This window comes from Taudactylus pleione, unplaced genomic scaffold, assembly GCF_031769625.1.
Source record: "Taudactylus pleione unplaced genomic scaffold, aTauple2 ptg001137l, whole genome shotgun sequence".
NCBI classification, from domain to species: domain Eukaryota; kingdom Metazoa; phylum Chordata; class Amphibia; order Anura; family Myobatrachidae; genus Taudactylus; species Taudactylus pleione.
The window spans coordinates 2,099,365-2,122,868 of record NW_028285538.1 but is presented as its reverse complement, the minus strand read 5'-3'; the positions used below and the strand labels follow the sequence as shown (position 1 = coordinate 2,122,868).

Sequence of the window (23,504 nt, the reverse complement as noted above, 5' to 3'; positions counted from 1 at the left end):
TTGTTTATTCATATTTAATAGAAATCAGACTTTGCATTTGATTTTTATTCATCAGAATATTTTAAATAATAAAACGTATGAAGTTGGCATAGACAAAAATGATGGGACCCTTAACCCAATACCGTATTTTGTTGCACAACCTTTAGAGGCATCATTGCAATCAAGCAATTTCTGTCAACATGTAGTTTGGCCACTGCTTCAGCTGTCTCAGGCTTGGTGGGTGCTTTCTGCATACTGCATGTTTCATTACATAAGTGTTTGGTAGGATTTAGATCTTGGAGCATAGAAGGCCACTTCAGCATAGTCCAATGTTTGTTCTTATCCATTCCTGGGTGCTTTTAGCTGTCTGTTTTGGGTCATTATCCTGTTGGAGGACCCATGACATGCGAGTGAGACAGAGCTTTCTAACACTGGGCAGTATGTTCTGCTCCAGAATGCCTTGATAGTCTTGAGATTTTATTGTGCCCTGCACAGATTCAAGGCACCTGTGCCAGACTCAGCAAAACAGTAGGTATTCTTTTCTTTGAAAACTTCATTTTCCTGTCTGTGCTGGTGTGACTTGCCAAAAAGCTTCAGTTTTGACTCAACTGTCCAAAGGCCATTCTCCGAGAAGCATTGTGACTTGTCAATATGCATTTTATCAAATTCCAGTATGGCTCTTTTATGTTATTATTTTGTTATTAAAAGTGGAGTCCATCTGAATCTTGGATCGTCTTTCTTGGTCGGTTGCTCAAAAAGCATTGGATCATGTGATCGGACACTGAAATACCTTGAACTTGTAGTTCAGCTTGTATCTCTTTGGAAGTTTTCCTTGGCTGATTTTTTTTCTACCATTCTCATTATCCTTCTGTTTAAAACGGGTTCATTTTCCTCTTGTGGCCGCATCCAGGGAGGTTGACTACAGTCCCATGGACTTCAAATTTCTTATTGATATTTGCAGCTGTAGTCACATGGACATCCAGCAGCTTGGTGATGGTCTTAGAGCATTTCCCTTTAACATGCTTGTCTAGAAGTGTTCATGTTCATTGTGGTGCACACAATGATGCCAAACAGCAGAGTGACTACTTTTCTCCATTTAAACAAGCTGAATGACTGATTGAAGAGGTGTCATTACTAATGTAATTAGTTTAGTTTATACGTCTGTAAATTTAGTCTGGGCACGTGGCCTCTTGATTCCTCATGACCCCCTTAATTCACAATTTTCTTTCTTTCTGAGACACATAGGTTGGGGGAAGAGCACGTGGGTAGAGCGGTAAATGTTTCTTTCAAACCCTTGGAAAAGTGCGGTTACAGATTAGATGGATAACTGGTCTACAGCCAATGGACACACTGTCTAAATGATAATTTTTAGTTTACCTACGTAAGTGGTGACCAATTGATCAACAGTGACCCTTTTATCATTGAGATGTTGATTCCAGCTCCTCAGGTTCTGGTGCTGTGTAGAAAGCTACAAGAGTTACAGTACAGCATGCAGCCAGCAAGGCCAGCTACACTGGGTGCTATTCATTTTGCTTAGTATAATGCCTGACACTGTATAGAATCCCACAAATGGCTTCTGCTAATTATAAAGTTTCTTTCTACTGACAGTCTATAAATATGTCTAGTACTTTTATATTCAGTGGATGCAGGGGCGTACTAAGAGAGGAGGGGCCCCATGTTCACTCCCCCTCTGGGACAAGCCCCCTCCTCTCTCCCTGGCTGACAGCAGCAGTAGACTCTGGGCACTAGAGTGTCCCTGGTGTCTACTGCGCATCCACAGATCACCGGGAAAATGGAGCTGTAGCCATTTTCCCAGTGATTTCCTACTGCGCATGCGCAAAACGTCAGGAAAATTACCGCAGCGGCCAATTTCCAGGCATTTTGTGTAGCGCTGCTCCGTGGGACTTCGGAGAGTTAAATATACAAAAAAAATATGGGTGTGCGCCCCCCCTGGACCCAGGAGCCCGTGTGCACTGCACACCCATTAGAAATACGCTCCTGAATGCATGTGTGTGTCTTAATTTTGTTTTGTCCTGACTTTACACAGGACATTAACACTGTACATGTGTCTTTGTACTTATTAAACATTATTACAAATCTGCAATAATTCTAAATTAGGTAACATGTTTTATTTTTTCTGTGGTTTATTATCAGGATGAAATGGCTTTCCGAAATGTAATTAAAGGATCCCTTGTCCTTGGAGGTGGTGCTGTGGCAACAGTATTTGGCCTTTCTCATTTGACTGACACTAAGAAAAAGGTAATGCCCAAAATTGGAGATATTCTGTATGCTAAGATGGAGCTAATAACCAGTATGAAACCACATTGGTGCCTTCTTAAGTGTAGATCTCAAGCAAGAAATGTGTTTAACTTTAGAGGTTCCCAAAGTCTGCCATTACTGTCCAGGTTTTAAGGATATCCATGCTTGAGCCCGGATGGTTAAATCAAATTGACTGAGGTATTGATTGTCACCTGTGCTCAAACATGGATATCCTTCAATCGTGGAGTGTTAATGGTGGAGTTTGGAAACTTCTGGTTTTACTAAAAATGCTACTATATTCCATCAAAACGAACTGTAACACCCTAACGAGCATTAGATACCTATATTTATGTAGGTGTATATATACTATAACTATATCCCTGCTGCAAGACTGCATACTATTTATAACACATCCTGACATCTCTGCACATTTCTAAAAGCAAAAAAGATTTCTGTTGCCTGCTAGAATCCATCCGTCTTCCTCTTCATCCCTTTCTCTCTGTGTAATACAAGTACAGCATTAAACTGCATAGAAACAGAGGGCCTGATTCAGCAGTTGCACGCTAGTGCACTGCTGAGTGCAGATTCCCGATGGTCGGGAATCTGCGCAGGCATCTGACCTGTACTGTGCATGTGCAGTACGGGTCCTGCTTGTTCGTACTCAGAGCGGCAGCAGATTGTCAGTGACTGGACAGTCTGCTGCCGTTTGTTGGCAGGAGAGGGCAGAGACGGCCTCTGTTTCCCAGACCGGAGGCGTGTTGCCGCCATTGGTGGGGAGGGAAGAGGCCAGTATCTCCATCGGAGAGTTCCTGGCCTCTTTCTCGCATCTGCGGCGGCCAGTTTGTGTGACCCCATGGGTCACTTAGCCGGCCATGGTTCCCGCAGATTACCCAATGCTGCGTTGTATAACATAGCTCAAATAAGTAATGCATGCATGAGGCGTGATGTCTCCTGCTGCATAACCATAATTACATGGACGGAATTGTAAAGTTGCTTTGGGTGTAGCTTTGTAATCCATCCTAAGCTGAATCGGGCCCAGAATAGGCACTAAACTGTATTCAAACAGAAGACTGTGTCGAAGGAGATGGGGAGATCAAAAAGACCCCATCCATTTGTTACTATGAGACCAAAAAAAACATTTTTTTTTTTTTTTTTATTGTGGCAAAATCACCTATTGCTGCAATTTATCAACAAAATATCTCTGGACAGCGATACTCAGCTAGCTCGGCAATACTATGCGCATGTGTAGTGGAACTGGAAGTCCGCAAAATAGAAAAGAATTGTGAAATAATAAAAATAAAATATATTTCAATAAAGATGGCGATTACAGAAAAAGGATAACGGCTCTACTTGAATCTGCAACGCTCATTAAATAGGCTAAACCCAAAGAATCCTATTGTCACTGGTGAACTCTTGAGGCATGTGGCACAGAACTGTCGCCTTTGGACCGACCATAGGACTTTTAACACTATGGTTAATACCAGTTATGAGCAATGGATAAGGTCTTTTTGAACTACCAAAATATATATAGAATTCTTTTCTAAACTGTCTCGTTTGCATAAATAACTAAAAAGTACACATTGTTTCATTTGACATTGAATGCCCACGCTGCTAGTGACAGTTTCCACTTATGTGTGTATCGCTTTATGTAGCTCATTTGAAAGCTGCCATCAAAAAAATTATAAATAAAGGGGTTCATAAGTACTTAAATAAATGAGTATAATTACACGATTATAAGTGGGAGCTTACATTAAGTACATGTACATATAATATATGCATACACATCTGGGAAGCTTTCCCAGTCTAAAGTCTGCTGCTTAATTAAAGTGAAAATCTGTTGCAATGGCTTTAAAAGTAGATGGCGTTAATTTGCTGAGCATGCTAATATATAATTACCGGCTATTGATTGGGCATCCTCTTTGATATAGCATTGTATTCTACTTTATTGTTAATTGTATTGATCTAAATAATTGTGAGGAAGAGAAATACACTTATTTTATCACAGGAAGTGCCACTTGGATTATAATATCAAGAATAAGGCTATAATGAAGTAGTTTGTTTTAATCAAATGACAGAAGTTGTGCGGGGAAAGTCATACTGGGATTTACTCAGACTAATGCTGCGATAAGTGGTTTTACTATTGCAAGATGATTAAGTTCTTTTAATTAGGTGTTATAATTGGCTAATCTGGCATGTTGGTTCATCAGTGAAAAGACTTTTGTTGAGTTTTACAAGGTGCTTAAATCTGGATAAGAAAAATGAAGCACTTCAATTATTTCTTATTCCTGAATGTATTCTAAGCAATTATATCTTCATATGTGGCTGAAATCAGGTTCTTGTGCACATCTACAAAGAAGGTTTCCAGCATGCTCGGTTTTGTTCTCGCATATCAGAACCGATTAAAATGCCTGTGTATAAGTGAGTAACATTACCATGGTTTTCTTTGAAGAAGAAATGTCCATGCACCCTTATGGTAATTAAATATGACGGGCTGTACTTCCTTGCAGACCGTCTGCTAAATCGCACATATACCAGTCCCTCAGGCTTTGTATTGCTGGTGTTTCTTGCCATCAGAAAATTTTAAAAAAGTTAATTTTTATTAGCCTATTAAGGTTGCTGTAAGTTTGCCCAATGCAGTTACATGTGATAAATGCAAGTGAATGGAATAAGATACATTAGAAAAATCCTGCATTGCACCCTAGCACTAGTAAAAACAGGTGTTCAGTAACAGTAGTGGGTTCTCTTTATAAGCCTGATACCATGCATTGTATTAGCGCTAAAATGCTGGTAAGAGGCATGAAAGAACGGTATGAGGCCTCAGGCCTCTAATGCTCTCCCTTTGTTGAGGCTACGGATCATGAGTTAAGGAGTAGACAGTGTCCCACACCCTTCTGCCTACTCTCTGCCAAAAGGCTTATATGCTTAGTTTATTTTATTAGGTAATTTTAAGTTTTTTATTAGTCCTTAGCAGTGGCGACTCCAGAGGGGGGGGGGGGGCAGCAGCGCATCCAATATTCAAATAGGGGAACCACACCAACTGTCACCCCAACTGCTGGCAAACATCACTGGCAGTTGGTATTGGACTGTGCTGCAGCCGCACCTCTGAAGCCGCCACTCCACCCAGACCACGAGCTTACAGTCCCGCAGCACTTGGCACATGTTGCTTTGTCAGCCAATCACCTCGGTCGAGAAGAAACACTTTACCACTTTTCACCCCCTTATGGGGTTGAATTTCTAAAAATACCTGCTTAGTGGGTGCTTACGTCATGGATGGAATATACTCCCCGAATTACATGTTTCTAGGTCCAGGGGTTTGGGCTGTACGTTAGTCAGGACATTGCACAGGGGAAGGGAACATTTTAGCCTTTTTCACCTCCTTAGGAGTCGAAATGAGAAAAATCCCTGCTTCGTATGTATACCAACAAACAAAGGATGGCACTCGGGGTCTTTTATGCAATAGATTTCTGTATTGAAAAATGATCCAAATTCATACAGTCGACGTTTCGGTGCATGCAAGCACCTTTGTCAAGACAACAATTAATATTACATAATAACAGGCAATACACCTATATAAAATAGGTGCACAAACCCCAGTGACTTTGGTAAAAGTTGTTAACCCCATCATTGCTATTAATTAAACTGGGATTTACTGGGATTTAATATTAACCATTATAAATACACCGTTTTTCCTAATGGCATCCATGTGCTCCGAGTGTCTGAATTGACAGAGCCAAGCTGTCGGTGACAATCCAGGATATTAGAAATAAGCCCAGGAAACATTTTTCACATTTCTTGGCCCCACAATCACAGCAGGGCACGAGGGCAGCCTCTAGGTTCCCCGTGTGGAGGCACACCCCAGTGATAAGGTCATCTGTGCCCGCTCTGACTGCAGAATCATGTGCATCTTCTTTCAGTAGACCCATAATAGCTCTCAATTGTTAAAAATAAATAGATAAAAATAAAATTTTCAATTAATTTTAACTGGAGCTTTATATGTCAGTCTCCTTTTGAACAATCAGGTTGTTACAATAAATTGTTTTTATGTATTTTGGAATGCCCCAAGGTCTGTTGGCACCTGCTAGGTGTGTATGTGCTCTGTCATTACCAGCAGTAATTGGAGATTCCGTATCGGAGAGAACCTGACAGAGGCACGGAAGGGGCGACGTAAGGTCGTTCTATAAATGGTGACAGTCCAAATCAGCCCTCTGCTTAACTAGCGCAGAGAATGCAGACAATATGCAAGTGTGACTGCAATAAATCAGTGCCAAATGGAATAATGAAGACCATTAAGATACAACTTACATTCTGTTATAGGTGGTAATGTAATGTTATACTCTGTATAGCTCTCCTTCCCTTCTCTACCCCTCTCTCCCTCTTTACCCCCCTCCTCTATTACAGTCTTTTATTTTAATTATGTGACATGTTCATGGTGGCTTTGGTTCCAATGCAGTATGTTTGTGTTATTGCATTTGTGTTATCACACACTGATTGCCGCTATGTTGGTTGCACATGGTCCTGCATGAAAACTATATAAAGTGTTAAAAAAACACCTAGAATATATTTTATTATGATGAGTGGCCGTGCCCTTCATAATGGTTTTCCATGTACAGTGATATTTTCCTTATGCTCCACTTGCACATTATTATTTGTCTCTCTTTCGTGTATCAAAGCTCTTTATTCATCACTGATATTGTAGAGAATTCATAGGCCAAGTTATCCTTAATTAACATTTATTTGTATAATGCCAGCATATACCATTGCGCGTTACAGTTGTGAATACAAGGGCCTAATTCAGAGTTCTATGCGATGCCGATGATTTTGCAAATGGAGCGATATTTTTGCCACTGCGCATGCATCAAGGTACGGTACCGTAGTCGCACGCTGCGAGTCCTTATTTGCAGTGTGATTGACAGGCAGGGAGAGTTTGGAGGAGTGACTGCTAAAAATGCAGGCGTGTCTCCACCGTTTCCGGGACTTGTCGCATCCTGCGTCTGCAATACCATACGCCGGAAACATGGACCCAGCGTCTGTGACGTCGGACATTCTGAGTGACCGTAGACCATACTTACCAGCCTTCCCGATTGTCAGGGAGACTCCCCGAAATAGTAGCAATCTCCCTGACTCCCTGAAGACTCCAGCAATCTCCCTGATTGAACCTTACCCCCATTATGTAGCTATTACATATTTATATATAAAAAACAGAATATATACATTCAAATTGGTCATTAGTATAATTTCCCTGCATTGCTTTTAGGGCACAGTGGGGGAGATGTATGAAGCGCTATCAGCGCACGTTATGTGCGCTGATAACACTTCTCCCCTGTATGATCGGGAGTATGGGAGAGCCCCTGTCATTATCGGCGCTGCTATCTACAAAATAGCAGCGCTGATAGCCTGGGCATGTATGAACGGTCAGTTCACCTGACCTTTCTGGCCGCTGTAGCTGTCGCTATCGAAAGGGACAGCGCTGTCTTTGCTGTGGGGTCTGCCGGCTCCAGGCTGCACGCGGGGATCTCACGATACTTGCGAGATCCCGCACATGGTTAGTGGAGCCTGAGACACAGCGCATCAGCACTAGGCTAATGCTCTGTTGTCTCTAGCAGGGAGCGCTGGAGGGGGGAGTTCTTACATCTCATCATTTGTGCTTCTTGCTTCACCTCGGTAAAGAGGCGAAGCAGGAAGCGATATAGCAGCATGTTAAGTGCCGCTATAATACATCCCCCTCCATGATCCCTATGGCTACATGCATCTTCTGAAAAGTATCAGTGTGGTTTCCTCAAGAAGTAGATCTTACTAACTGCTTTGGGACTTAGGGGTCTATTTACTAAGCAGTGTTAGGAAACAGAGTGAAAACTGCTAAGAAAGTGATAAGGTGCCAGCCAATCAGCTCCCAACTGTCATTTTTCAAACACAGCCTGTGAGATGGCAGTTAGGAGCTGATTGGCTGGTACATTATCACTTTTCACTCTGTCTCCTAACACTGCTGAGTTGTTCGACCCCTTATTTACATTTGGATGTAAACAATGTTATGACACGCCTCTCAGATGTAGCAGTACACGCCCACTTTACCACCGCACTCATAGCTGCTACTTTCGCAATCTCCCTGAAATACTTTTTCAAAAGCAGGCAAGTATGTCATAGGCTCGCTCAAAAAGTCGATGTTTTCCTGATCTTCGCCGAATGCTGCGTATGTGTGCGTAGTTGGGGACAACTGCGATGGCTCTGGTGGGCGTCTCAGTACAAGTTCCGACGGTTGTTCCATTAACATGTTTTTGCAAATCGTAGCTGTGGCAGTAATAACGTACAATTCTGAACAAGGCCCATAGTCCCCATCCCTTCCTTCACTATAATTTACACCATGGGTAGTGAAAAGCAAGGTGTGCATCGGTTTACAGCAGAACTAGGTAACTTATGGCTCTCTAGCTTTTGTGTGACTACAAGTCTCAGCATGCTTTCCTAGCCTCCACTGACTGGGCATGCTGTGGCTTCTCCACAGCTCGCCTCCCTCTTTACATCATTGTGTTATGCGGACAGTACACTATTAGCAAAGTTAATTGGTGTAATATTATAGTATCCTTGATTTACATCGCCCTCCTTTATCTTAGTGTTTAGACTGAGCTAATTTTCTGACAAGAAAATAATATCCACATTAAAATGCAATGAATAAAAAGTGTTCTTGAATAAAGTAGATATGGGCTGGATGCTAATAAATTTAAATAAAATGGCTACATATATTAACTCTTCCATTAGCGGGATCTCGCTGTGTCTGGAAGAATGAAAGCCGTCGGTGTTTAAGAGAATAATTTGCATGAAATTCAGCACTACACTCAAAGTAATACTGTACGTGATTACAGGACAACCTGGTTGTTAATTGCCTGTAGTCTTTAAATATGCACTTCTTTCAGAAATAGACACTAATTATTAGATCTTGTTTGCTGTTACACCATAAGTTGCAAATGTCTAGGAAGGCTCAGAAATTTGCAATTCTAATGGGGCATGAGCACAGGGAAAATTGATCTAATCATTTAAAATGAGGGTTGCATGCAAAATGAATGAAAATGTTTCCCTGAGATTAGGAAATCTTTAATGTAGGTTTATCAAACATTTGCTTTCATAAGTTCACTTCTGTAGGTTTAGTCTTTTGACTACTAAACTGTTTCATCAATCATAATTGTCCCAGCCTTACAGCAAAATATGGGTAAATGCATGTAATTCCATTATTTCACTGTTTTTTTTTCCTCTGTTGTTTTAATTCCATTAACTGTTGTACATTATAACAAATGAAAAAGCACCACTGTAAAATGTATTTGGTATGTTTCTGTATTAAGACATAGATCCCTTTTTATGTGATGTGGGGGTAGATTATGCTTGCTATCCAGGAGGAATAGGTCTTGGTGGGTGGTACGGGGGAGCGCGGTATCTGAAAACGTGTTATCGTGGCCCGACTACCGCTATCCAATTGGGTGATTTGTGGCAGTGCCACCGACACTATAACGTGATTTGCCACGGATCTCAAGACCACCCACTTCAACCTGGCAATGGGTGGGATTTGGAAAGTTGTTGTACTCACCTGGGAAAGTAGGCATGTATGGCATATATATGCTGACATTTTTTTGGGGAGATGTCTCCTATACGGTGGACAAGTAGAGTATTTGACCATAGCAACCAGTCAGCTTTTACCTATCATTGTATAGAATGTACTGGATAAATGATAGCTAGGAACTGATCGGTTTTCTTTTTCTTTTTAGAAGTATTAGTAAATGAATCCCATGAATTTCTGCCTGTACCTAAAAAGCAATCCTTGCCCACTAGTTTAAGCAGACTAGTCTTGTATTACAAGATATAAGAGAAATCTGCTGTTGATGCGGAAAACACACCAAAAAACAATTGACCTCATATTAAATAAACTTAGGGGTCAATTCAATTGGCCCAAAATGCTGCGAGTTGCTGTTGCCACGGCGTTAAAACGCACCCCTCGCGGCCAGCTCTGAGCCCGAATTCATACAACTTTGCTTGCAGCCCTATGGAGCTGCGAGCACTTTTGTGCGAGTTCGGGCTGTCGTAAAGAGCGGCTGTCGCTGCAGTGACTCGCACCCACGAGATCATCGTGGACAATTGGATTGACCCCTTAGTTGAAATGTATCATTTTGTTTAATAATATTGTTATTGTTGCTTTTTGTGTGTGTTTTTTTTTTTTTTTTTTAAACAATGTAGTAACTTTCTCTAGCAGAGGTGTCAGTGTTCCAAAGGACGGTTGCAATTTTCACTGTGGCAAAAACCGTAATAATAAATGCCGTAGAGCACTGTGCCCATAGCTCTTCCCCGCCTAGGGTATCTTATATATTTCCTCCATTACTTTCACTCTACCAGTGATTGGGTTTCTATCCACCCCTTGAGTTGTCTAATGCCTTTTGCATCTCTTCTTTTGACATCCTTCAGCAATTGCTACATCTTTCTGTTTTTTATTTCCTCTCCCCGCTTCCCTGTGACTTGTATGGAAGGGACAGTTAGGGGTCAGTTTAGGCTCAAACAGAGGTTGTATAGGGGGATACCAGGCTCTGGTGACAAAAGGGCATCTGTGTCTATACACATGCCTGAGGGTCAGGTGTCAGGACGGGGAGAGTCAGTGTCACTGCGCTGTACAGGAAAACCATAGCTAAGATAGATCCAATATGAACATATGTTGTACAAACAGTTAACCCCCAACGCTCTGCCGTAGCCAATAGTCCTACACGTATATGGAAGACAAACATTTCTCCAAATCATATTTCATTGTATGGGAGAATATTCGCAAATTTTTTTACTTTTTCTGTTACCTTCTGCTGGAAATACAAGTATGTTAAAGATGTTTCTTAGTACAGAAATGACAAGTGAATATTGTTTTATCACCTTTACATGGCCCTGAGAGAACCAGTCACAAGCTGCAATCTCTTTGATGTTGCAAATGGGGCTGTAGGTGGAACGGAGGCAGTTTAGGCTGGGCCTCTGTATAGGAGGAGAGGAGTCTGCAATTATACCTATTTGCAGTATTAAATATTTAGTTAAGTGTTACATCGGCAACTTGTGTCTGGTTGGCAATTTACCTATAATGCCAGGGCAATTAGTACACTAGACACTAAAGTTACTAATTCTGTAATAATCATTCCCCATCTATGGGCCTGAGTACGCTATTGCCGTCACTGCTGCCATTGTGTACGCAGAGGATATGCGAAAACATGCTAATGTCGCAGACGCCAGTATTTGTATTGAGAAGTCCACGGACGCCATCGTACATCCAAGCAACTTCGTGCTGATACTCAGCCGCATACACACATGCTTCGATAATTGGCCTCCTGTATTACACTTTGGTCGCACAGAATGGCAGCCTGAACTGAGACGCCAGAGCCATGTTTTGTGTGTGTGAAAACGTTTGCGATACGCCTGCATTTTTGGCGGCACCCCGTTACCTCCCCCAAGCAGCCCCTGTCAATCAGTTTGCCAGTAAAAAGGCGCTGGTTGCGACTACGGTAATGGACTTTGATACATGCGGAGTGCAACTCAGACGCATGTCGCTGATAATCGCTCAACTGCGAAAAACATCGGCAGAGTGTACGTGATGAATCTGGCCCTATGTTCCCCTATGCTCCTGTGTTTCTAAGCGCTGACACTACTTCCCACAACTCCCGAATATCTCTTAAAGCAGTTAATGAAACTGGAGGAGATAATGTAAATGATAATCTAAAGATAAATAATATACTTAAAGCTCTTGTGTGGATGGTCAGAAGCGGGTACCAAAGAACTCTGTATATGCTGTAAAGTCTCTCTCTAGGGTATATATAGAAGAATATAGATGTGGGAATCAAATTTTAGACATTTAAATATTTGATTCTAAATGACTGGATTCTATACATTAAAACCAACTAAGATAATCCTCTATTGAACACTGCGCACGTCCTATTTTAGCTGAGATTGCGTGTACATGCATCCAGAGGCCATTATATTCCCAATATGTGTGCTAACGCCTTACCTTTCCAGGAATGATGTATTTGTTCTTCATCCAGGTAAGCCTGACGCACGTGGAAGCAGCAGAGGCAGTCAGACAAGCCAGTCAGTATGAGCTGCCGTCCAGGGAGGCCCAGCTGCTCACTCTGGAAAACACGAAGGAGTTTGATGTGCTGGTCATTGGTGGAGGAGCGACGGGTTGTGGATGTGCCTTGGACTCTGTCACCAGAGGTATCGGCCATAAGGGGGGATTTTAGGAATGCTGACGCAGAGTAATATTGTATTGGATTCCAACTCCTTTTATCATATGCAGTTTCAAAGTGACAGCACACATCTGTTTAGTTGCAGTGGGAAACTTTTAAATGTAACTTTTAAACTTTTTTAAATGTAAAAGATTCATTAAATGTCCCAGAGATGGTTTTCCGTATGTTGTCAGGGAATTCTAGGGATACATTTTACAGGCAGATTCAGTTGACAATGACTAGAATTGTAATCTGACTCCATCCTAATGTTTCTGCATTCCTGTCATGTATTCAATACAGATGTGTCCTCATACACCTAGTACCTATACCAGGGCCGTAACTAGCTATGGGCGTCACACAGAGCGCATAGACTCTGTATGCGGCACCGTCACCGCCCAATGGCCGTTGCTTCTGGCTAGCATGGTGCCCGGAACGACACCCTGCAGCCAGGATTGCTGCTGCAGCACCCGCGGAGCCTCTGTGGATGCTCCAGATGGGAACCCTGAACACTATATGCAGCTGTTCAGGCGTCCTCAGGACGCCCAATCAGCACTGCACTTGCTGGAGCAGCCGTGCACACCCCCTTTGTGCAACATCATAGAGTCGCACGCTCAGTGTCGGTACAGGGCGCTGATGTGCCCAGTAACGGATCTGGACTATACACCTGTTAAGTAAATTCTCCTTTTACACAGTTTGTGATGAAAACAAAGATGGATTTATTTAAAGGGGTCCTGCCATAATTTTGTTCACACCAATGTGTACCATACACAGTGAGCAATCAATATGAATGCTTGCCTTTAGGACAAAATACAATACAATTTATACACAACATTAGCAGATTATTAATAAAAGGGTGTACATAATGACATCACTATACAGTGTACTAGAGACACTGAGATGTGACTTTAACCGCACAGGAATTAGTTTTACATATGTACAAAGTTGCTGATGAATCACAAGGGAACTTGGCGTGAGAAAAAGCCACGGCCGCTGCTTCATCGTACACACTCATTTGTACACATATATACAGTGCATCCAGAACGTATTCACAGTGCTTCATTTTTCCACATTTTGTTATGTTACAGCCTTATTCCAAAATGGAATAAATTCATTTTTGTCCTCAAAATTCTACACACAAATGGGCCTGATTCAGAGCCGGACGCTATTTGCGCTCACTCGTTCAGAAAAAGGGGTGGCTATTCAAATGAACCGTTCGCTCTTTGCGGTCTGTTCACGCCTCTAGGTCTGAACGAGCGAACAAAACTTGCGGTCGTTTTTTGGAAAACTACGCCCCCCCTGGCCGCTCGCATCCTACGTCATGTCCGCTATTTATTATATTAATCGAGTACATCGACCAGCGTATGAACTGCTCGCTATTCTTGTGGTTGGTTTTTCCTACCACAATCTTGCGAGCAGTTCTGACTATAAAATAAACCAGTGACGTGGTCAATGACGCTGCTGTATTAATTATGCACACCCATAAAACGCCCGTTTTGACCTTTAAGCACGCCTGCGTTCTGATCTCCACTCCCCGTTTTCAAGCACCTTCCCCTGTTACCACCCACATACGCCTCCTCATGTCACTCAAAATAGCAGGCATTCGCTATTTAGCGGACAAACGATTTTCGGCCGCACTGACTGGTTCGCGCATGCGTATTACGATCCGTACGCATGCGCAGTTGTGCAAACATCGCTCGGAACGAAAGAGCGGCCGCTTACGAGCGGCTCTGAATCAGGCCCAATACCCCATAATGACAACGTGTAAAAAGTTTTTTTGAGATTTTTGCAAATTTAATTAAAAAAAATAAATAAAATAAAACACTAAAGCTGCATACACACACAACGATTTTGTTACCAACGATTTTATGAACGATTTTATGAACGATTATCTGTCAGATTTTTTAAAGTGTAATGAATGATTTTATTGAGCTACAAACGATTTTTGCATATTAACTTAATGAAAATCGTTGACAAGTCTGACTGAACTACAAACGTGAACGTGCATGAACGATAATCGTTCATCGTTTGACTCAGAAAGTGAACGATTTTTTCAAACGATATCGTTTAACGATAATCGTTCAAAAAAATCGTTGTATGTGTATGAAGCTTTAGAAATCACATGTACATAAGTATTCGCAGCCTTTACCATGAAGCTCAAAATTGAGCTCAGGTGCATCCTGTTTCCACTAATCATCCTTGAGATGTTCCTACAGCTTAATTGGAATCCACCTGTGGTAAAATCAGTTGATTGGACATAATTTTGAAAGGCATACACCTGTCTATATAAGGTCCCACACTTGACAGTGCATGTCAGAGCACAAACCAAGTATGAAGTCCAAGGTATTGTCTGTAGACCTCTGAGACAGGATTGTCTTGAGGCACAAATCTGGGGAAGGGTACAGAAAAATATCTGCTGCTTTGAAGGTCCCAATGAGCACAGTGGCCTCCATCATCCGTAAATGGAAGAAGTTTGGAGCCACTAGGACTCTTCCTAGAGTTGACCGGTCGTCTAAACTGAGCGATCGGGGGAGAAGGGCCCTAGTCAGGGAGGTGACCAAGAACCCGATGGTCACTCTGTCAGAGCGTCAGCATTCCTCTGTGGAGAGAGGAGAACCTTCCAGAAGGACAACCATCTCTGCAGCAATCCACCAATCAGGGCTGTATGGTAGAGTGGCCAGACGGAAGCCACTCCTTAGTAAAAAGCACATGGCAGCCCGCTTGGAGTTTGCCAAAATGCACCTGAAGGACTCTCAGACCATGAGAAACAAAATTCTCTGGTCTGATGAGACAAGGATTGAACTCTTTCGCGTGAATGCCAGGCGTTATGTTTAGAGGAAACCAGGCACCGCTCATCACCAGGCCAATACCATCCCTACAGCGAGGCATGGTGGTGGCAGCATCATGCTGTGGGGATGTTTTCCAGTGGCAGGAACTGGGAGACTAGTCAGGATAGAGGGAAAGATGAATGCAACAATGTACAGAGACACCCTGGTTGAAAACCTGCTCCAGAGCGCTCTTGACCTCAGACTGGGGCGACGGTTCATCTTTCAGCAGGACAACGACCCTAAGCACACAGCCAAGGTATCAAAGGAGTGGCTTCAGGACAACTCTGTGAATGTCCTTGAGTGGTCCAGCCAGAGCCCAGACTTGAATCCGATTGAACATCTCTGGAGAGATCTGAAAATAGTTGTGCACCAACGCTTCCCATCCAACCTGATGGAGCTTGAGAGGTGCTGCAAAGAGGAATGGGCGACACTGCCCAAAGATAGGTGTGCCAAGCTTGTGGCATCATATTCAAAAAGACTTGAGGCTGTAATTGCTGCCAAAGGTGCATCAACAAAGTATTGAGCAAATGCTGTGAATACTTATGTACATGTGATTTCTTAGTTTGTTTGTTTTTTATTAAATATGCAAAAATCTCAAAAAACACTTTACACTTTGTCATTATGGGGTATTGTGTGTAGAATTTTGAGGAGAAAAATTAATTTATTCCATTTTGGAATAAGGCTGTAACATAGCAAAATGTGGAAAAAGTGAAGCGCTGTGAATACTTTCCGGATGCACTGTACTAATGTCGCACATCAAATTGATCAGTGCAAGCGAGCAATGTAGTTTTGTCACCCAGTTGTTTTATTTATGCAAAGAAGATGCATATTTTGACGCTTGGCGTGGCCAAGTCACCAAGGACACTTGTGAACCACATTGAAACTTGAAAAGTTACATTGCAGTTGCAGAAATAATTGCTTTATGTTACCGTGTACATTTTTATCCATGGTCTTGCAATCTTAGCAGAATTCTGGTACTCCCTTTTCAGAGTACCACAGATTCAGAAGCTTTTGTACAAGTGTACTTTCATGTCGGTCTGTGTTAAGTGCTTGGTCTGCCTGACAAAGACAAACACGATTCCATGCCAAGCAGCACCCTGGGTAAACCAGCGCTAGTATAGCAATAATCATTATAAATCCATGTTAACTTTTCAGACCCATCTAGTTCAACAAGCCAACCCACACCGGGATATGTCACTATGACCACTGGACAGGGCTTTGTGTCATTTTAAACTTTAGACTTCAGTGCAGAATGGATCCTTGCAATACTGCCTATTAAAGTGACACTATCCTCTAAAGTGCATACATCTTCTGATCATGCTTCACGTTTGCGTAATTGTCCCTACGTGGTAGAGCTGCAGTTATATCTATTGTAGTTATCTGCTTGGTGTCCCGGTTGTTATATGCATGCCCTTCATTGAACTTGGGACAAGTACTCTTTAATGCATGAACAACATGGAGTGTTATGAGTTCTAAATGAAGCAAAGACTGGTGGAAATGTGTTGCCAAAATACCCCCTTCAACTTCAAGAGAGCTTGAGGTCAGTCACAGAGCTGGGCAGAGCTCTTCCCCTTCAGTACTGATCCATGTGCCCTATGCCAGCTCTCAGGACCAGGTAGGTTTACTAAGGTAGAGCAAAGTGTGCAGCCCAGCTTGCCAGGCCCTTGCCCGGGCAAATGTTGGAAATCTCTACATCAAAGTGAGACAGGGAGATTTTGGGTCCAAAAGCTGGATTTCTTCTTCTTTGAAGCCAAAGTATCTGCTCAGTTATGCGATTATGGACCTCATTCAGACCCGCTTGCAATCGCCTATGCGCTCGCAAGCGGGTCGATGGTGAGGCCCTGCGCCCGGGGCTCACTACAAAAGGGGTGGCTGTTGATATTGATCGACAGCTCACCCCGTTTTGTAGGCGGGGAGGGGGGGTGGCTGGACGAACGGAGGCGTTCCTGAAGGAATGCCTGTCGTTTGTAGGCGGCCCTACTGACATCACCAGTGATGTCAGTAGGTAGCTTCCTGCTCTGTTAGAGCAGGAAGTTACCTGGGGCTTGTGGGAGACTAGACCCGACCCCAAGGGTCTAGTCGCAATCCCCGATGGTCGCGATGGTCTCGACCATCACGACCATCACCTGGTCACTCGCTAAAGCTGTGGGTGGTCACCCACAGCTTAGCGAGCGGCCAGGAGGCCGGATTTTAAAGAAGAAGCGGCCGCCCCCATTCAGAGCGAGCGCTCGCATTTTGCCAGCGGCTCTGAATGAGGTCCTATATTTTTAGTGTTTTATGATTGTCTGACTCCTGTATTCTTATACTATTGTTTGTTAATTACAGGACTTAAAACTGCTCTTGTGGAAAAAGATGATTTTTCTTCTGGGACCAGCAGCAGAAGCACCAAACTGATCCACGGAGGTGTGAGGTACCTACAGAAAGCCATCATGAAATTGGATGTGGAGCAGGTCACTTGTTTACATATTTCTTTTTTTTATGTTTTGTATCTGACAGAGCATTTTACATTTGTGGTGTCTTATAATTATCATTTTCTTTTCAAAAGGAGGGACTGGCCAGAATGACATGGTGGTGTCTGACAGCGTACAATATTTATGATCTGAGATTTTGTTGAAAGATCACCAAAATCTCATACTTTCTGAGTAAAGAGTCTCATTCACATGTGTGTAATAAATCCTTTTTCCGTTAGACAGTGAAGCTTCTGCCACGTCTGTTTGACAATGTCTCAGTTGGGGTCTCATGCAGGTCAAAATGCTGAGACTGAAGTCCGTTAAGCACCTGAGACATAAGTGGCCTTTCTCCTGTTCGTGGTGCTGTCATTTCTCCCAGTACATTTTTGGACAGGAAGTTAGAAAATCTGTCAGTCATTCTCTGTCTGATCAGTGAGAGAAGCACCTCCCTCCTAATAAAGACAAACTACTTTAATGGAGTGAATACAAGTACAATTTACATATTTAGCTAAATACTGCATAAAATATTCAGTTATATCTGCTACATTCTTCATGTGTGGTTCGACCATCTTAATATTCTTTTTAATACCATTATCTAAATACAGATTTGAGGCACAACTATTTTGAAGTTGGCAGTGATCCACATTTTGTTTTCTAGAAATAATTTGTTAATGTGTATTGTATTTCTGTTTTCGTATCATCAAGAAGTCACACATTGATGATCAAAAGGGGAAGTATCATTGTTATCTGTGTGCCTTCTTAGTAGAAATCTAAGCCTTATTGCGTATGTTATACATGTTTATGTAGCTGCAAATTGTCTGAATTGTTTGGGTACGGAAACCCAACGGTCAGGATGCCGACGGTCAGAATACTTACAGCGGCATCCGGACAGTCAGAATCCCGGCAGATTTCTGTAACTACCACCCCTCCCGCAGCCTAATCTTAACCATCTGTCCCGCAGCCTAACCCTAAGCCTCCCCCTGACCCTGATACTTACCTCAAATAATCTGTATTCTGACAGTCTGAATGCCGCTGTCGGAATTGTGACCGTCTACATACCGACTGTCGGGGTGCTGCCAACATTTCGTCTGAAGTATGTTGATTAATTCACTGCAAAACCAGAGACAACTCATGGGCTATGGATTTATGACCCTTGAATAAAGTTACAAAGTTGCATGGTCTATCAGATAATAGCGAGATACAAAAGTACTGTAAACTATAGATATCATTACATCGGAGGAGATGTATCAAGCCTTGGAGAGAGATAAAGTAGAGAGACCTAAAGTACCAACCAATCAGCTTCTAAAGCTGGGTATACACTTTACGATGTATTGTACAATATATTGCTCTGGCACGCATTGGAACAATACATCGTATAGTATGTACACCCCGAGCATCATTCCCGGCCCCCATTCTTCACCTTCCATCTGCTGTCCTGCACGCCAGATAGGATGACGCAATGAACTATGCGGTGCTATTACACGCAGCATGTATCATTACGTCAGTCACTGTAACGCTGGGTCGCAATGTCACATTCTGTGTAATTAGCGTAACTGTCATTTCACAGGCTTGGCTTCAAAAATGACAGGTTTTTTTTGGCAATTTATCTCTATTCACATTATCTCTCTCCAAGGCTTGATACATCTCTCCCACAGTCGTCTTGATATTTTTTCCTTCTTTTTATTCTGCCGTTAGTATAACCACAGGCCAGTGGTTGAGTTATAATAACATTGCCATGCAGCGTTCTAATCATGGCAGAGGTCATGGAGTTCATAGTAAACACTGGTCGTCACCGGTGTGCAAGTGACACATCGCCAATCATTTCCTTATGTATAATCCCTGACTGCTGCCCGTGGTATCACCATACACTATGACGGCAAGTTCTCTTCTTTCCTGATGTTTGCAATATACTGTACATCCGGACTGTTGTAATCAACTAGATGTATAATGTATATTATGTTGTTCTGCAGTGTGTAGGTGTAGAATAGAATAAGGCTGTTCGTTATGCCTTTCTGGGGTTTTGTCAAAATGTAATAACTCTAATTGCAATATGTATGTAAATATTTGGACCTCATTGCTTTCAGTCCATCAAGCAGTAATGCCTGTAGTGGCCTCTCTGTATGAGGTCATTTGTGCTGGTATGGAGTACAGGGTATATTGTAGGACCTTGATGACTCAGGGCCTGATTCAGCACGGAACGCAATTCTGCACACGCAAACCCGGCCGCTGCAAAAATATGCTAATGAACCCAATCGCAATGACGCCGCAGCACAAGGACCAGACGCCCACCACTACATTATGCCGCCCACTTCCTTCTACTCACATCCTCAATACCTTGCTAGACAGCGAAAACATCGAGAACCATCGAATGCATTAGCATAATAGTGGTTGACCTGACCACTCAGGATTTGGGCTGCTTCCTGTGTGCATCTAGAGCTCTGGCTGCTACTTCCGTTGCGGGGGCTTAATTATGCACGCCCCTTTAACAGCGTTCACGCGCACTGGCATGCCTGCGTTTCACTGACCACCCCCCATCACCACCCCCAAACAGTCACTTCCCGTCAATCAATGTCTGCTGAGACTGTGTGCTCCCTGCGATCGCTTCCCGATTGCAGCAGCCGGTTTGCGCACTGCGATGCATGCGCAGGACGCAAACATCGGCCGGTCGCGTGCGAATTTGCGGCTGCGTTCCTTGCTGAATCAGGCCCTTAGTCACAGCTTACATATTTGTTATGACTGTTCTCATCTATATAAGAAGCGAGAAAGTGTGTGTGTCTGTTTGTCCTTTATGCACGGCCAGAGATTTCTACCTAGCGCCACCAAATTTGGCATGGTGGTGTAGTGTGACCAGGATTAGGTTTTCGGCTATGTTTGAAGTATGTCAAGGTCATGGAGGCCCACTGCAGCCCAGCACACAGCAGCGTGTGCTGGGCTGCTAACAGGTAAGAGGGAGGGGAATCGGCATCGGACCCAGGCCCCTCCAACAAGCCGGGGTAATTAGTACCCGCTCCCCCCCCCTCGGCGTCGCTGCCTATACGCATGACTCAGAATCACATGGGGCATTAGATACACATCCATAAGTCAGGGTGGTTCTGTCCGATCACATTGCAACTGCCCAGCTCCTGCCACGGAACACCCAATTTCACAAAAAGACAGATCCTGCCATGTTCCCTCCAATTCAGAATAGGATGGAGATACTCATAAATGTGTAATTACTAATCTGAGCGTTCGCGGTATGCAAAAACTCGCCATTTACTTCTGTACACAGAGATCCCTCCTTCTCGGAATCAGCCCCACAGTGATAACAATCCATTTCTATTTTGAACATGGAATATTTTGGCTTTATGATATGTCCACTCTTATTATGCCGCTACTTAACTTAATGTTTCATGATCCGGCCCACCGTAGCTTTAAAAATGATTAATTATAATTAATAGTGTATTTTTGTATAGAAAACACTTTGGGGCTGATGCAGAATTGAACATAGAGTCAGCCATAATACATCCGCTTTGCATGCACGGAAATCAATGTGGATGTTCGCCTTGTAGACGTATCTATGCGGCCTCGCCGCTCTTATCCATATGTGCACTTGTACCGGTCTTATTGGTGCGAGAGATCTGTGTGAAAACAGACGCTTGCAGGTCCATGCATCTACACACCCTTCACATGTCCTCACTAGACTAAAGGCCCCCATACACTATCTGACAGATTACAGGTTCTTGTGATGGGATCGGAAATGCAGATCAACCTGTCAGAAATGCCGACCAGCGACCATCAATGTTCCGCGATCCGTCAAAGGATCGGTAAAATTCTCCATGTTACATTTCACCGTTTTGTAAATCACGATCATAATTTGATTGTGATCGGCAAATCGGTGAAAGCCAACATTTTGGATTTCACCGATCCAGAGATGTCTGGTTGCAGGATCACAGTAACGTAGTGATCCGTTGCTAGTGTAAGAGCCCCTTTAGACTACATGCGAAGGCCCGCTGCCATCCAGTTACTTCCATGCAAGTGAAGATGCAACTGGGTTTGTAAGTATCACTGCGAGATGTGCTGGCTTGGCTCCAGAGCATGCACAAAGCTCAAAATTCGTAAGATCGATCCGAAAATGGAATTCAGTGTAACGGTGTGATGTGCTTTATGTGTAACTCTGTATCGGTGTGATGAGCTTTATGTGTAACTCTGTATCGGTGTGATGAGCTTTATGTGTAACTCTGTATAGGTGTGATGAGCTTTATGTGTAACTCTGTATAGGTGTGATGAGCTTTATGTGTAACTCTGTATAGGTGTGATGAGCTTTATGTGTAACTCTGTATAGGTGTGATGAGCTTTATGTGTAACTGTATAGGTGTGATGAGCTTTATGTGTATCTCTGTTTAGGTGTGATGTGCTTTATGTGTAACTCTGTATCGGTGTGATGAGCTTTATGTGTAACTCTGTATCGGTGTGATGTGCTTTATGTGTAACTCTGTATAGGTGTGATGAGCTTTATGTGTAACTCTGTATAGGTGTGATGAGCTTTATGTGTAACTCTGTATAGGTGTGATGTGCTTTATGTGTAACTCTGTATAGGTGTGATGAGCTTTATGTGTAACTGTATAGGTGTGATGTGCTTTATGTGTAACTCTGTATAGGTGTGATGAGCTTTATGTGTAACTCTGTATAGGTGTGATGAGCTTTATGTGTAACTCTGTATAGGTGTGATGTGCTTTATGTGTAACTCTGTATAGGTGTGATGAGCTTTATGTGTAACTGTATAGGTGTGATGTGCTTTATGTGTAACTCTGTATAGGTGTGATGAGCTTTATGTGTAACACTGTGTAGGTGTGATGAGCTTTATGTGTAACTCTGTATAGGTGTGATGAGCTTTATGTGTATCTCTGTATCGGCGTGATGTGCTTTATGTGTAACTCTGTATAGGTGTGATGTGCTTTATGTGTAACACTGTGTAGGTGTGATGAGCTTTATGTGTAACTGTATAGGTGTGATGAGCTTTATGTGTAACTGTATAGGTGTGATGAGCTTTATGTGTAACACTGTGTAGGTGTGATGAGCTTTATGTGTAACTGTATAGGTGTGATGAGCTTTATGTGTATCTCTGTATAGGTGTGATGTGCTTTATGTGTAACACTGTATAGGTGTGATGTGCTTTATGTGTAACTCTGTATCGGTGTGATGTGCTTTATGTGTAACACTGTGTAGGTGTGATGTGCTTTATGTGTAACACTGTGTAGGTGTGATGAGCTTTATGTGTAACACTGTGTAGGTGTGATGAGCTTTATGTGTAACTGTATAGGTGTGATGAGCTTTATGTGTATCTCTGTATAGGTGTGATGTGCTTTATGTGTAACACTGTGTAGGTGTGATGAGCTTTATGTGTAACTCTGTATAGGTGTGATGTGCTTTATGTGTAACTCTGTATAGGGGTGATGAGCTTTATGTGTAACTATGTATAGGTGTGATGTGCTTTATGTGTAACACTGTGTAGGTGTGATGAGCTTTATGTGTAACTGTATAGGTGTGATGAGCTTTATGTGTATCTCTGTATAGGTGTGATGTGCTTTATGTGTAACACTGTGTAGGTGTGATGAGCTTTATGTGTAACTCTGTATAGGTGTGATGAGCTTTATGTGTAACTCTGTATAGGTGTGATGAGCTTTATGTGTAACTCTGTATAGGTGTGATGAGCTTTATGTGTAACACTGTGTAGGTGTGATGAGCTTTATGTGTAACTGTATAGGTGTGATGAGCTTTATGTGTATCTC

At 42.7% G+C, this 23,504-nt stretch overlaps 1 protein-coding gene across 6 annotated transcripts in view; it reads left to right on the top strand.

Moving 5' to 3' along the window:
• The window catches only part of GPD2 (glycerol-3-phosphate dehydrogenase 2), a 292,752-nt gene that overhangs the window by 41,167 nt on the left and 228,081 nt on the right, over positions 1-23,504 (top strand). For all 6 annotated transcript variants that reach the window (XR_015874935.1, XR_015874934.1, XR_015874933.1 and 3 more), the window contains 3 exons: positions 2,134-2,238; positions 12,279-12,450; positions 17,612-17,736. Coding sequence is in view for 3 of the 6 variants with exons in the window: in XM_088462040.1 (XP_088318166.1) it covers positions 2,140-2,238; positions 12,279-12,450; positions 17,612-17,736 (396 nt within the window). In the remaining 3 variants the exon portion in view is untranslated. The remainder of the gene's footprint in view (positions 1-2,133; positions 2,239-12,278; positions 12,451-17,611; positions 17,737-23,504) is intronic.